The following is a 15665-nucleotide window of genomic DNA, read 5'->3' on the forward strand; positions in this document are numbered from 1 at the left end:
AGAGAAGAAAAAAAACATATATTTTTTTTAACTATTAATGCTGTAAATATACATGAATCAAATTTTTTTTAAAAATGAGATTATAAAGTTGAAAAAAATGAAGGTCAAACCACTGTTGTTGATTTTTAATTTTAAAACTGAACACTTTTCAAATGCAAAAATGTCAAGGTTTCCACCTATATTTACAACTTTTAAGACTCTTAAATACTGAGATTGTTTTCTTGTAAATATACAACTTTATAATCTCAAATATATTGATTTTACCTACCAAAAAATTGCGTTTATTCCAAAATTGTTTTTACATTTTCTAGGGTGGCCCTAATACATTGTCATCATGGTTCTAATCATGATTATTGTTTTTGTTTTTAATCACATCTAATTTTGACTCATCAAAACAGAAACAGATCACCTGTAAAGATTCTCAGATGGGGAAACTGCTCTCTCAAAGAGCCTTCTCTGGAAAATCGATGTGAAAAAACTGCAGCCAAATTTTGCCCTTTGAAATTTTCTGAATCAAACAATCCTCTGGGGGCCGTATGGGAAGCCATGGGAGCCTAATGTGGCCCCTAGTCTCCAGTTGATGATCACTGATCTATGGTAATTTAAAGCTTAAATGTGAAAATGGTGCAGTTTGATCACAACAGTTGGTAGAAGTCTAAATCCAATAGCCAGTTGCATGAAAATGATAACCTGTCTGCACAGGGATATTAAGTGTGGCATCACAAAGTTAGGTTTTCCTTACTGTTGTTCAGCCTCGATGTCAAACTGGACATATTACCCCATTTTTGCGACAACAGATGTCACAAAGTTACATCATATACCCTATTACATACCCTGTATGTTAACCATGCAAATGGATTTGATCTTAATTTTTAATATGCTGGTGAATGTGTGAAGATTGATCGTTGGCTTAAAGTCAGTATGAACTCACATGTTTTTACCCACACAGCCAAATTGATTGTGACTGCATGCTCTGAACTGTTAGCAAACAGTCCAGCAACAAAGCAACATCATCCAATTAGAGGCTTGTTTCCACCACCAATAATAAATTCCTGAGTTGCTGGATGTCCTCACAAAATCCTTGTAAACCAAGTGCAGGGTCTCATAGCTGTTTATCCAGTATTTGGTAACAGGAGGTGCAGTCTAGTGGCTTTGTGTGAACTATTTTGCTTAAAAATAACAAAGAGAGCAATAATATTATGTTTTAACTGTACATGAAAATAATTAAGAAAGGCTAAAAAAAGTCTGCATATTCAAAAATAGTTTTACGGATTTGTTATCAGCAACAAATCCCTTTAAAGAGACCCTGTAAAGTGAAAAATGCCTTTTTTTTCACCTGTTTCCTAGCTGGGTTTAATTTGGGCGGGGCAAATATGTAGACTGGTGATGTCACCGGCCACAGTAGGGAATAACCCCGCCCCTCTAACACTACAATATAAAATCATAGAGTAGTTCATCTCAGCACAGTCTGTTGTTAGCTGATGTCATTGCCTTCACTGAAAGTAAACAGTCATAGAAATGCAAATTTTTTGGTTCGTTGTTAGGTAAATTTGGCAAATCTATCAGCCACAGTGGCCTATTGATAATTTGAAGCGTCATATCAGAGATTTGAGCCAGAAAAAGGATTTGTCTCTGCTCTGGCATAGAGCCAGGCAGCTACCCTCTAATCATAAGGTCAAGGGGCAGGCTAATCATATGAGTGCTTTTGTCCATTCAAAATTTAGCTTTTTCTTTAAAATCTGCAGTGTTGGGCAAGTTCTCTTTGTCCCCTGAAAAATAGTAACTAGTTACAGTTACTAGTTGCAAAAAGTAACTGAGTTAGTAACTGAGTTACTGCTTTGTAAAAGTAATTAGTTACTTTGAAAAGTAACTCAGGCATTACTTTTTTCACTTGAATCCTCATTATTGCACACATCATATTAATTTGTGTTGTTATGACAGTGTGAGAGGAAATAAAATTTGTTGGAAAATGGTGAAACAATAGAACTCAGTAGAATTTTTCTCAATTTTTGACAGTGTTAAAGCATTTTTAACACTGTTTAAGAAGTCTAAAATAGATCTAGGCTACTCTCCTGACAGAGTAAAGATGAAATCCTGGCTGCTCTCTGAATATTTTTTAACATGGCGGTCCTATCCCTCATCTTATCTTTTTCTCTTATTTTTCTGAAGACAGCGGACTACACAGCTTATATCAGAAGCATGTCTTTAACAGCATATCTTGCTATCAGTCTGTTTAGTACTTCCTTAGTGACACACTCTGCAGCTGGCGGGGAATTAAATCCAGTCTTGGGTTGTTTAGATGGGGCGGTTCCTCCCTGCTTGCTCTGCCCAGCTAACGTGAGCTGTATCTGGGTTAGCGGTGTCTTTAGCATCCGGGTCTCTGGAAATTAGTTTAGCTGAAGCGTGTTGTTTAACTCAGTACTTCGTAACGTTAAAATTGCTGTTCGTGGAGGTGGAAAGGTTTTACTTCCCTGTTCTTTTTCGTCCTTTATCCCAAGGATTGAAAAGTAATTCTGGTGTTTCCAAGACAGAGAGCTCACACTCGAGTGCTCAGCCATGAGGTGTGTGTGCATGCCCCGTGTTTGTTTGTTTCTGCAGAGGCTGTTCTCTCTCCCAGGATGCTGATGTGCTTACCACTCTGTCACGTCGTCTGCCGAACCGGATGTTTGCTTACCCTCATCAAAGAGTTGTCAGCTGTAAAAGTAACAAGTAATGTGTGATCTAAATTCCCAGTAACGGTAACGGCATTATTCATTTTGAAAAGAAACGCGTTACACTACTAGTCACCATAAGAAGTAATGGAGTTACTGAACACTTAAAATCTGAGAGGATCGTATTTCTCATGAGTGGGCGGGGCTTCAGCTCATTCAACCGACACACCCACAACATCCTGGAGCAGTTCTTACTGCTTCATTTTTCATGATTTGAAGCATAATTTTATAAACTTAGAGATGTTTCGTTTTACTAAAAATTGACCTGGGGGTTCATAACACTGTGGCCTGTCATACAACAAACCTAAATACAGATTTGTTTGATCACTTTACATGGCCTTTAAATTCCACATTGATTCTAGTGTTGCAAACAATGGGTGCGTGCTCAGAGCCATTAACCTTTTCTCCCCTTCTTGTTATTTTGTACACAACAGAATGAATAGGTGATCATTACTCCACACCTGCTGTTTCTGGTTCTTAGTATTTAATCACAGCATAGGTTTGATATGTTTCCTGTTTTTTTCAGTCTTTTCTCTCTCTTTACCCTGCGTGTTTTGTCACTTCCACAGTTCTCTTTGTCCCCTGATTTTTTTTTTCATTTTCCTCTCTTTGTGTTTCTTTCTGATTGTTCCCAAGCTTTTCTTCTTGTCCTTCCTGTTTTATTTTGTAGTTCTTGTCTCTTGTGTCTTATTTCTAGTGTTATTTCTTTGTTTTCCTCCACTGTGATTGTACAATTAGTCTCACCCTTTGTCTGACTGTCCAAGTCTCCTGGGTTTGATTGTCCCTGTGTGTACTTGGGAGTTGAGAATCTTAGACGGGGTTGGAGGAAAAGTTGTTGGAGCTGGTATTTGTTAACATTTAAAGGATTTTGCAAATTTAAAAGCAGCTTTGCAATAAAATGATTGCCTAGTGTAATAGTAGCACAGAGTCTGCTAGCATCTGAAAGAAAGCTTTATTTGCATACAATGAAAAATGTGTTCTCTTCTTTTTCTTGCAATCTGCTAAACATATGCACATAACTGTCACTGATGTAACTGGTTAGAAATGAACAGCATATTGAATGCAATGGGGTCTTAAACTATATATCAAGAGGGTCTTGAAAAGGTCTGGAAAAAGTCTTGAGTTTGAAGGCATATACTCTGATCACTGAGCCAAATGAAATGGGTCAGTAATAGGAGCCAGAATTCTGATCATGAATTCTTAGTTTTACATTAAAAATAGAAATATTAAAAAAAGAAAACCACCAAGAAGCTTCAGGTCACAATAGTAAACTATTACAATAAAATCTTCAACATAGATTCACCTAACTGATCACTCACGTTGCTGCCTGACAGATCATTTTGGAAGAATCCTCGCTGTTGCACATTAGGCTGGAGATATGCTTAACTCATAAGTCGATGCATCATGGCTGCATCAGTTTGACATGTCACCTGTGCACTTCCTCAAACAGTAACACAAGATGCAGTGCCTTCATTGGTTGAAACTGTGTGGAGGTGTGGGCAGTGTGACAGTCAACACAGCAGCATAAACCAGGTGTACAATTCTCCACACCTGTTTTTGTGACTGCACAGAAACATGTCTGTCAAACCAGCTGGGCCTGATAAAACCTGCTTTAAAAGTTGATGTTTAATCCTGTAAAATAGAGAAAATAAGATTGGTGTTTCGGCTTAATCAGGAGCCGTGCAATCTGGTGACCTTCAGTGGAGCACGTCTACTGCTATTTGTATCATGATTGTTTTTCATTAAGTGTAAAGCTGATGAGAATATTTGATAAATAATAAAACTACACTAAGAGACATTTGGAAGGACACTTTCTGTTTTCATCAGCTGCTGTAACGACGACATCTGCAAACGCAGTCGGCTGAGTGTCACCAATTAACACTGTCCTTAATTAAACCGATCCACTTGCAGTGTAACATCCATGCATGGAGGAAAATGTTGCAGAATCACAGTGCAGACAGTGTGTTCTGACCAGTCTAAGCTGATCTCATGCTCCTATTGAGTATTGATGTTACTGTTATATTAGCTCTGAGCTCAGAAATAATATCATATAACTTCATGGAGTGTCTCCATGTTATGCCATTTCATTTTTGTCAGTTTAACTGGTTTAATGTTAAAGATACTCACAGTGTATGCAGAAGTGCAGACTGCATGATGGGATGGATTAAAGCATATCTGAAACAGCAGAGCACAGTTGTTCTGCAGTGTGCAATGATGCATGTGTTTCTGTGATATGGCTTTAAATCTCTCAGTAGGTTATTGAGTGGGTTTGCATGTACAGTCAAGTATTGGTGCATGTGCAGTGGTGTGTAGATGCAGAGGATATGTTGTTCATAAATTGGCTCTGTCATTAAGGAAGTAGGTAAATGCCACAGTCACTATATGTGGTTTCATGACATGTAGGTTAATAGAAAAGGGGTGGGTAAGAGTTAGAGGGAGGGGAAAGGAGAGAGAGGGATTGTTGATGAGCTCTGAGCCAAACAGAAATCAGCACAATTTGCCTAATAAAATTAGGGCCAGTTAAAGTCTACAAAGCCAGCCGCTGGTTGAGAGAGGACAGCATTCACATCAGGACTGCAGCTCACTGAAAAACAAGAACTTGACCCGTGTCTGTTGTTGTCCCTCGACCACACACCTGCTGCCGTGGCTTTATATCTTGTCAGACTTCACACCTGCCTTAAGCTCTCAAGTGAGGCACCACCTGGCACCCGGCCACCTCTAAATCTTTGCTTGACCCAGAGAGTCTGAGGTGGGCTCAAAGGGGAGCTATGCATCAACAGACAAAGGAGGAAAGGGACCCTCCCAAAACGGAAGGGGATGAGGAAACCTCAATATCGGCCTCAGCTAAAGCCCTGGACAGTCCCTCCTCTGAGACTTTTGGAGCTCAGACAGAGCAGGCCCATGCTACCCTCACCCCTAACCCTCGCATGGGATGTGGGTGTTTGTGTCAGCCATGGTGTCTGCTCCTCACACTCACACTAGTCCTGCTTTCTCTCCTTGGCAGCTGGGCAGTGGTCCATCTCACCCTGGGGACCCACGGTGGATCGGCTTTTCGGGTCTCAGCCAGCTACGATCAGCGGATTCCACAGGATGACGCAGCCACCATTGAACCCCACTTCACCACCAACTGCACCATGAGTAAGTGGACACATCCATGTTCTTTTATACAGAAATGATAGGAGGTTAATGGGGATGAGGCTATGGCTGGGCAATATACCAAGTCTTTATTTCAATGTATTATTGAAACAAGCCATGGGGTAAGACAATATCACCTTATTCAATACAGTGTATGTTGGCTACCCATATATAAAACTCATATCAGCTGTATTTATCTGCCATATGTACAAGTAAGTTTGCAGAATTTTAGGCATCAGCTAAAGTCTTTTACTTTGTTCATCCTCAGTGTGTTTTAACGACTGAAGTTTTAGGTCTGACCTACATTATTCTGGTTTGATGTAAGTATTGGCTAAATTGAATTTGGAGCTATCTGTATATTGGATTTGAGCAAAAATCCAATGTTGTGCATATCTTAATACTGGGTAATTTCTCATTTCTAATCATCAAGTGTCAAGAAGACTCCTGAAAACTGTCCAAATTGCACAGATATGCTGACAGCATTGGGAAAAGTGGGTGGCAGTGGCAAAATCCTTGCCAGCTCCACCCACTTTTTCAAACATTGTAGATGTATTTGTGTAATTCGACAGTGCTTTCCATCATTTTGATTTCACCAGTTATAGTAATGGAGATTTTTATCAGTTTGAAACACAAGGCATTCAAGAGTGTAGAAACGTTGTACAACCTCACTACATATGTGGCCACTGTTTCTGTACAGTTCAGTAGATTAGCTCATGCTTGTCTGCAATTTCTGGTGATATAAGAAGAAAATGTTTCCCTATATTCAGAGCTTGGACTTCTGTTTTTGTTGTCAAATGAATTGCATCAGTATGGTTTGATTATAATATCAGTCTTATCTAAGATTTTGGGAATCATCATTTTATTTCCTCTTTTTTTAAGGAGCTTCTTTGGGATAAAAGTTGTTTTTCATGTCCTTTTATATTTACATGTTAACATTGGACAGCTGGCTGTTTACACGTGTGTTTATGTGACATTTGGAGCAAGTGATATCATTTGATAGCTTTCAATATCAAGATATGAGTGAGATTAAAAAATATTCACATATGACTTTTGGCCTGTATCACCCAGCTCTAGACAGAACTTTTTTCTCTCTGTTCAGATTAATTTTTACTAAAAATACATAAAACATATTTTTATGCTTCTCTTTTCTAAATTGAGTAAGACAAGGCAAGACAACAATACTGTATGCTATATTATATGCATCAAGCCTTTTCTGTGTGCATTATACAGATAAAAGGAAGCTCTGAAGAAAGAAAACAAAATATTTGAACAAATAGATACATAAAATATAGATAAAACACTAAGTATGTAAGATCAATTTTAAAGACAATAGGATGATTTTATCAAAATAAAGGCTTGAATGTCAAACTAAAGTACAATAGAAATGAAGAACAGGCACAAAACAAATGTTTTTAATCTAAATTTAATGAGTTTATGTTTGGAATATACTAAGCTCTTACAGACGTGGTTGTGATTGTTTGCAACATAGTGATGAAATGCAGCTTCACCATGAAGTCAGGACAGGAAGAGAATTTTGTTTGGTTGAAACATTTTAAACAAGGCAAGAATTTTATTCTAGGCCTGTACCATTCAGTGACTTGGAAACTAATAACACCTTTAGATCTGTTCTGAAATCAGCTGGGAGCCGAGGCAGGCATTTTAAAATCAGAATACTGAGATCTACTTTTTTACAGTCTTGGTCAGGACTCATGCTGCATTTGAAATGATCTGTAGCTGTTTCATGTTCATTTTATGAAGGCTAATTAACAGACCATTACAACAAATTAATCCTAAAGGGGAAAAAGGCATGGATCTGCCTCTCTTGACCTTTTAAAGATAAAAATCTTCACTATGGCATTTATAGTTGAAATATTCCTATATTTCGTGCTTTCTGAATGTATTATTTTTATTGTTGTTGTTGTTTTATTGTTATATGAATAACATAATTTCTAATTAAAAATATCATTCAATAATAATAATTATCATTATAATTACAAAATCATTAATAATTAATGATGAAAATACTAGTGATAGTAATTATTATTATTATTATTATTATTATTAAACTAATTATTCTTATTATAACTAATTATTATTATTATTATTATTATTATTATTAATAATAATAATAATAATAATAATAATAATAATAATAATAAAAACTAATTAACTTTTAATAAAAATATCTTTAAATCAATAATATTAGTATTATTATTCACACCAACCATAAACAGACACATTGTGATAAATAAAAAACAACATAAGGTCTGAATTACTGCCAAGATGATGAACAGAGCTTCAGTTTAGTTTTTGGTTTTGGCTTCCAACTATCATAAAACAAGATAAAGGAGGTTAAATGTTTACTGTCCAGTATGCTATGATGCACTCGAGTTATCTATGGGTTTTATCATGTCTGGTAAATGTTTCACTGTAGTTATATTTTGGCCCCAGGAGTGCAAAGGTTGGCAATTTTCTTGGGCTTCATGCTCGAAGGGGCCTAAAGATGAAGTCATATTTACCAATTATTTTCAGTAATAAAGTTGTGTATTTATTATGTAATTAAGGGACCAAGAAGAGTGGAAAAATTACATCTAAATAGATTTCGATAATCCAGAATGTCCCTGGCCCAAACAGCCTGAAGATATCTTCAGGTAAATGATAGTTTAACCTAATAATGAGGATTTATATTTTTAAACTTTTGTAAGTTCCATCTGGTCAAGAGATATTTTAGATTATTATGATGCTGGTAAGTTTGAGTTATGATACTCTTTAAAGAGGGAATAAATAAGTACCGTTTGGTATTTTGGATTTATAATTCAGGATTAGATGTCCTGTACTTATCTGTCTTTGTGCACAGATAAATGATGCTTCAAAATGATTGTTTACCTGTAATAAATGCTGTTAGCTATATATAGAAGGGGCTCGTATCGGTCTTTACCTGGGGCTTCCAAATGACTTAACCCCTCCCTGCTGTTAATGACTGCTGTTCTTCAGTCAGTTTTTATTTATATGGCTCAGATTCACAACCATATTTTCTCACGATACGCTTTTACACTCTCTTTGTTGAATTGAAGCTATTAACAAAGACCTAACATGAATCCACCGTGAGCACAGCACTTAGCAGCATTCACTAAAGTTACAGTGGTGAGGAAAAACGTCCTTTTACCAGAGAGAAACCTGGAGCACAGTCAGACTCCTGTTGAACAGCCATCTGTCAAGCTGTGCTGGACGTAAGTGGATAGAAAGAGAGAGACGGGTAGAGACAAACAACACTGAAAAATACAGATTTACTGCTTACCTGGCCATAAATCCGCGTTCAAGTTATTTTCTTTTATACGGCTATTACATCAGTAATAATGGTTACATTATGTAGAATTAGGTGTTAAAACCAGGTTTGATAGATGACTGATCACAGTAATAATAAAATTAGGAACTAACTTTATGATGAAATGGGGCAAACTGATGTTGATAATGATAGCAGCTGATGTTAGATTCATTTAAAATGCTGATAATCGATGTAGAGCTGATTTAGACAGGCGGGTCCACAGCAGTAATCTGTTGCTATCCATAAAAATGGTAGTAGACTGATTATTCTAATATTAACATCTGCAGCAAGAACAATAAAAAGAGGAGGTAGTTATAGCAATTCAAGTTCTTAGATTGACTTAAACATTGAAATAGATGTAAAGCATGTGATGCAGGAGTCAGGTAAAAGCCTCATAACCAGCACTAAAACTGCATCAAAATGTAAAAACTACTAACCAATACAACCTTAATATGGTCCAAGTATTGCTTGATATCTCTTGGGTCCTTCATGTGTTTTCAATTGTTTTCCTTGTCTCCACAGTCACACTTCCTGTGTTATGTATGCAGCCTAACTGTGTCTGCAGGGTGACCAAGTTCCCAAAGCAGCTCAAAACATGCCAAACAGGAAAATTGCTCAGTAGCATTTTGTGATTTTTAACTTAATTTCACCGTGTTGTGCAATGAAATACGTAGACTGCTCAGGACTGAAATAATATCCCTCTCTGTCAACCTCGAAAGCCCCTGAAATTGGATTAATAAAACTGATCTAATTTCCTCTGAGCTGGCTGCAGCGGCACAGCAACCGTGTACAGAGATGTTTGTTCAACAGAAAGAAGCAGAAACTAAACAAGTGAAGAACATAGTGGTGAATTATAAGTATTTGAAGGAAGCAGATGTAGTTATGATGTATATGCATGCTCTGACATTAAAGCTAAATGAAGTAACTTTATTTAATTCAGGCTTATGTTGGAAAGTTATCTAACTTGTTTATCATGAGCCTGCTAAACTCTTACAAGAGGAATTAAAAAAAGAATAATGACCAAGAAAATGCTCCAACAATAGCTACCATTGTCCCTGTTATCTTAGAAATGTTCTAATTAGATTTGCAATGATGTCCTCATAATTTCATTTAATCACAGTACTTCCCCGATACCCCACATCATCTTAATTTAAGCTCCTTTTCAGTAACAAATTTGAGGGGAAATCTTACAGCAGACTTTATTTCTGAATGTAAAAGCCTCTATTTCTGTCTCAGTTTTGAAACTGAGTTGCCTTTAGAAGTGAAGTAACAGTTACAAACCACTCTACTGCATGTTTGTTAGATGTTGGCAGAATAATGTCCACTGGACGTAGAGGACACCTGGGAAATGTTCTTGTTACGTGAATTTCCCTCCCGCTAAACAGACAAAAGAATGACAGATGGAGCAGCATTGTGTGAAACAGCCTTCAAAGTCTAGTCTATTCTGTTTCCTGTTACTGGATACCAGGAGGCATTCAAATGGGCTTTTTTCTTGTATTTTTCTACAGAAGCACACAAAGCATCTTAAACATGGTGATCATTCTCCAGGGCCTTCTTATGAATTCATAGAGATGCACCCAGTCCAGAGAATTTAATCTCCTCGGCTTTTATAGAGACAGAGTCTTTGAGCTTGGCTACAATGAAACGTCTTCAACGCTGGGTCAATATTTACCTCTGGATGTAGAGGACCATCGTTCAACAGGAGATTTCTCTTTGACATTTTTTCCCCCATATTCAGTCCAAATGGGCTATTCAAGCTGACGGTCAGGTCAGAGAGGTTAGTTTTACCTAACAACTCGTGTCCTGATTCAGATACGTTTCTCACAGCTGGCTGACCTGAGAACAAATCAGCAACACCTGATTCCACCTCAGTACAGTATCTAGATCAGGGGTGTCAAACTCAATCATAGCAGGGGCCGGATTCTGAATTTGGGTCTAACCTGAGGGCCTAACAGGGTCAATATTTAACCATTGACCATCAATCTAAATGGTTTTGAGATTATATGGTCAACATGATAAGTTACAAACTCAATATCTGAGATAAAAAGTCAAACATATTTGTTTTAAAGGTAAAAACACGGCATTTAACGTCAAAATAATGTTTTTAAAAGGCAAAATATGTGATAGAATACTGAAACCATGATTGTTAACAGTCAAAAAATTAGATAAAAGTAAAAATCATGAGTTTTAAATGTCAAAATATGAAATAAAATTCAAAATCATGAGTTGTAAGGGTAAAAAAAATAGGTAAAAGTCAAAGTTAGGAGTTGAAATGGTAAGCAAAACTGAGATAAAATTAAAAATCATGATATTAAACGATCAAAATGTGAGATAAACATAAAAACCATGAGTATGAAACGTCAAAATATGAGATTACATTTCAAATGCGTGAGTTTTAAAAGTCAAAATATGAAATAACATTAAAAATCACATGCTTTAAAGGTTTATAACAGAGATAAAAGTCAAAGTTGGGAGTTGAAAAAGGTCAAACCATGAGATAAAAGTCCAAACCATGACTTTTAAGGTCAAAATAGGATTTAAAATGTGAAATTGTAAATATAAAAGGTCAAAAAATGAGAGAAAAAGTCAAAGTTATTAGATGTAAAGGTTAAAATATGAAATAAATTGTCAAAACCATAACTTTTAGTTATGGGAGATGCAAAATTGAAAATATAGAGAAAACACAAATTTCTCCTAGATTTCTGACTTTTAATCAAATTATTTTTACTGTTTACCTTTCTAAATTTTATGACTCAACAAGGATATTATAAATCATCAAGGTTAAGTTTACATTTTTATACTGGAGTAAATCTGGAGCTCTCATACTGGTGGGCCAGTTCTAATAAAGATATCATATGAGCTGGTGGGCCAGGTATAACTGCACCACAGGCCGGATTTGGTCCCCGGGCCTTGAGTTTGACACCCCTGATCTAGATGAAGGTGTCAAATAGGGAAATGCATGCGCATGGGGAGAGAGGAGATAAGGTCAGACTTTGGGGTGGAAACTAAAATGAGCTCACACAGCCTCATATTTAGATGTCTTCCCGCTAACTTTAACTATAACCTTAACTTTATCAGCAAAATAGACTAACTCTATGTCGAGGTTCATGGGATGTTTGGGCTAATGTGCTAAAAAAAAAGTCATCCATTAGAGTTCTGTTTTGTTTTAATGAGTTTCATTATTCATATAGTGGCATTATATTATTAAAATAATTACTGGAAAAATACTGCTGGGTTTTCCTTACCTGTAGTCACAAAAAAATCTCAGAAGCACGTGCACTGTTTCTGTTTTTCTTCAACTTCTCAGCAGGTAGCTGTGCACCAGCAGAAGGCAAACCTTAAGTCATGTCACAGTGCATTTGTAGGTCACTAATACAGATGAGAAGACGACAGATACATAGGACAGCCTTCACTTTGTGAAAATATCCCCATTATGTTTTGAAAGCTAAGATGAAGAGCCTTGTTCTGTTGTCTTTATGGAAACATCTGTGTCTATTACTGTCTTCCTCTGCCCAGTTCCTTGTCACATTGTAAGACTTATAACAGATGTAAAGGTTATATCATCATTGTTGTTACTCTTATCATACAGAAGAGGTATGGAAGTGTAAACTAGGCTGTAACACGATGATAGTCGACATATTCTAAGGCAGATGTAAGGTTATTTGCCGTCTCAACAGTATCGCCAACATGTGTACGAGTTGCTATCTTCAGAGCCACAAAAGGCCCCACACAACTTCCCATCTGCCCCCAAGAATGTTATTGTATTCAGGAAAGTGAGGAGGGAAACATTTTTTTCATCCTCTGAAGCTTTTAAATCTTACTGAAAACCATTGACAGTTTTATCAGGAATGACTTAAGGTGAGCTTTCACTAACCAGTAGGAAACATGGAGGAGAGCCTCTGTTCCAGAGCTGTGCTTGCTATGCTGGTTGTAGTGAATAGCAGCAGCTGAAACAAATCCTCTTCTCTTATTGCTGCAATGTTACCTGTGGATTCTCTTTTCTAAAATGAGGGCAAGTTATCTTTTAACAAGAACTTTTTGACTGATTTGACTTTATTTTGAAGGAAAATGAAGAACTTCAGGTTGATCAATGAATATTAAGGGTGCTTTCACACTAGGCCCAGTCGCTGACATGGACTGCAACATCGATCCATGCCTGGGCCCACTTGAGTATGTACTCAGTCTGAAACAGCAGGTGTCAGTATGCATGTAACAGGTTTACAAACCTGCCAAGGAGGAGAAAGAAGAAGGAGCAACCATGGCAACCACTCAGGTCCATCCTGCTGCCATGGATATTTTAAAATCCCTTTTTAAGATACCAGCAACGTTTCTCTTCATATCTGCACATCAATGTGCAGCTCAGAGGATTAAATGGGCTTGTGCTGCATGAATACAGCAGTTTTTGAGGTGAAAGGTTTTTTTTTTACCTTTGCATCTTATCTCACTGACTCCAACTTGTGTTCATCCATAAAGTGAGTCAAAACGGACTGTTTATTGATTTGAATCTGATCATTTCCACCTTTCATTGAGGAAAAATATGAACAAACTGCCACGCCGTGGATGGAAGTTAAGTTTTTAAGCTGATAGGACGCTCTGTCATATCACCCATGCTCTATCCGGGCACGGTTGCATTCACATCTCAGCCAAACCGTGCCAGAGCCCACTTGAATCGTACCCGAGACCACCTCCCTAAGTGGGCCTGGGTCTGTTACCCGGCACCCACATTCACCAAAACAAACTGGACCTTGGGCTCAAGTGTACTCGGATCTGGGATCAGGCACCTAGTGTGAAAGCTCCCTTAATGAACTTAACCATGGAAAAAAGAGCTTGTTATGGATTGAAAGGACAATAAGAGAAAAGTTAATAGTAAAATGTTTAAAGACACAAGGTCAGATGACTTCTGACTTGTCCAATTAGGTTTTTTAAGGCTGAATGATTTGGGAAAATAATCTACTTAACATGTTTTTCTTCCCCAATAATATGATAGCAAACTCAATATTTGGTAGATTAAACTAGGGCTGAACAATTTAAAACAATGTTAAATTGATATAATTTTATTCATATTGCAAATTCAATTCGTGTTGCAATTTAATCTAAATTTTGAATAATTCCACAGCCCTAGTTTTTGAGCGGTGGACCTATTTTGCATCACTGTGGCTGCAGGAAGACATTAGTGCTGAGAGGGACAATAAGGCAGTTAATGTGATTTAAACAAAATAATTGCACTATTTATGGACCTTGATTGATAAGGCACACTGGCTGACAGCCATATGCTGTTTTATTAAACTTATTTTGGTCTGCTTTTTTAAGTATGTTGAAATTTAGACATCAGACAAGTAAGTTACTTTTTAAAAGCAGTAAAAGTGTTCAGTAGAGAGTTACAGTTAAAGGTAGCGTTTCCCAGCACTGGTCTGTAAGTAGTTCTTAGCCTTCCTCTCACTCTCCTGATCCTAAATCAATGTGCCTGAGGAGAGAGGCCTGATATAAAAAGTGAACAACAAAAGAAACACATCAGTGTAGCTTAGATTCAACCACGAATAAATCGATATGTGTCTAACTTAAGTTTCAGAGTTTCTGCAGCGATTCTTTGTCAAACTGTTCTTTCTGTCTCCATAAGGACAGAGCAGAGCAGTTTGCTGATGCTCATGCAAATCCAGCCTCGCTTGAACACTGTCTAATTGTTCTCAGCTTTGGGTTCAACGTGTTCCTCTTGCCAGGCAGCACACGAGCCGAGGCTAGTTGTGAGAAAAAAAAAAACAAAAAAAACCTGCAGACGTGCTGTATTCTCCTCAGGCACCACCTGGGTCCCATGCACAACGCCCACTACACACATCCCACTCCCAAACTAAGCCCTAATCCGTCTCGGCACGCACACCAGAGTGGCCTCACCACATTTCACGGTGTCCTAAACCTCCCCCACTCTCCCCTGCAGCACCTGCCACAAACCTGAGCTCGAATTACCTTCCCTCCTACTGAGGACAGAACATGAAGCCAAGTTGCTCGATTAAGGCTGTAATACTCAGTTGCTGGCCAGAGAAAAGAAAAAAAAAAGTTTTCTTTTGTTGTTCCAGACTGATGCACTCAAAATGAGCTAATTACTACTACTACTAATGACCTCTATTGTTAGGCTGTTCAGCTAGTATGCACACAGCTTGAGTCAAGCTTGGCTGTAATTAATTGTCTTTAATTTTCCCCCAAAGGTTCAAAGTTTTCATCAGAAAGAGTTCGTGCTAACAATATGTGCTCATTGCATAATGATGTCCTGCAGAAATCAAGAAAAGGTTTAAAAAAGCATGTTGCACTCATGGAAATGTGCTAACTGGTAATAAAGAAAAGGCATTCTAATTATTTAATCTAATTTTTGGCCCATTGTGGTGTATTATAATATGTTCCTCTTCATAGAACAAGGTGGAATAAGGAGAGAACTAAATCCAATCTGATCAAACACAAAGCTAAATTGCACTCAAAGGACTGGTCTAGTGTTGAGCACTTGA

General features: G+C 37.4%; 1 protein-coding gene across 3 annotated transcripts in view; it reads left to right on the plus strand.

Moving 5' to 3' along the window:
• Positions 1-15665, plus strand: part of alk (ALK receptor tyrosine kinase) — a 755603-nt gene that overhangs the window by 559512 nt on the left and 180426 nt on the right. For all 3 annotated transcript variants that reach the window (XM_041812830.1, XM_041812832.1, XM_041812831.1), the window contains one exon: positions 5716-5849. In XM_041812830.1, the coding sequence (XP_041668764.1) occupies positions 5716-5849 (134 nt within the window). The remainder of the gene's footprint in view (positions 1-5715; positions 5850-15665) is intronic.

This window comes from Cheilinus undulatus, linkage group 18, assembly GCF_018320785.1.
Source record: "Cheilinus undulatus linkage group 18, ASM1832078v1, whole genome shotgun sequence".
NCBI lineage: Eukaryota > Metazoa > Chordata > Actinopteri > Labriformes > Labridae > Cheilinus > Cheilinus undulatus.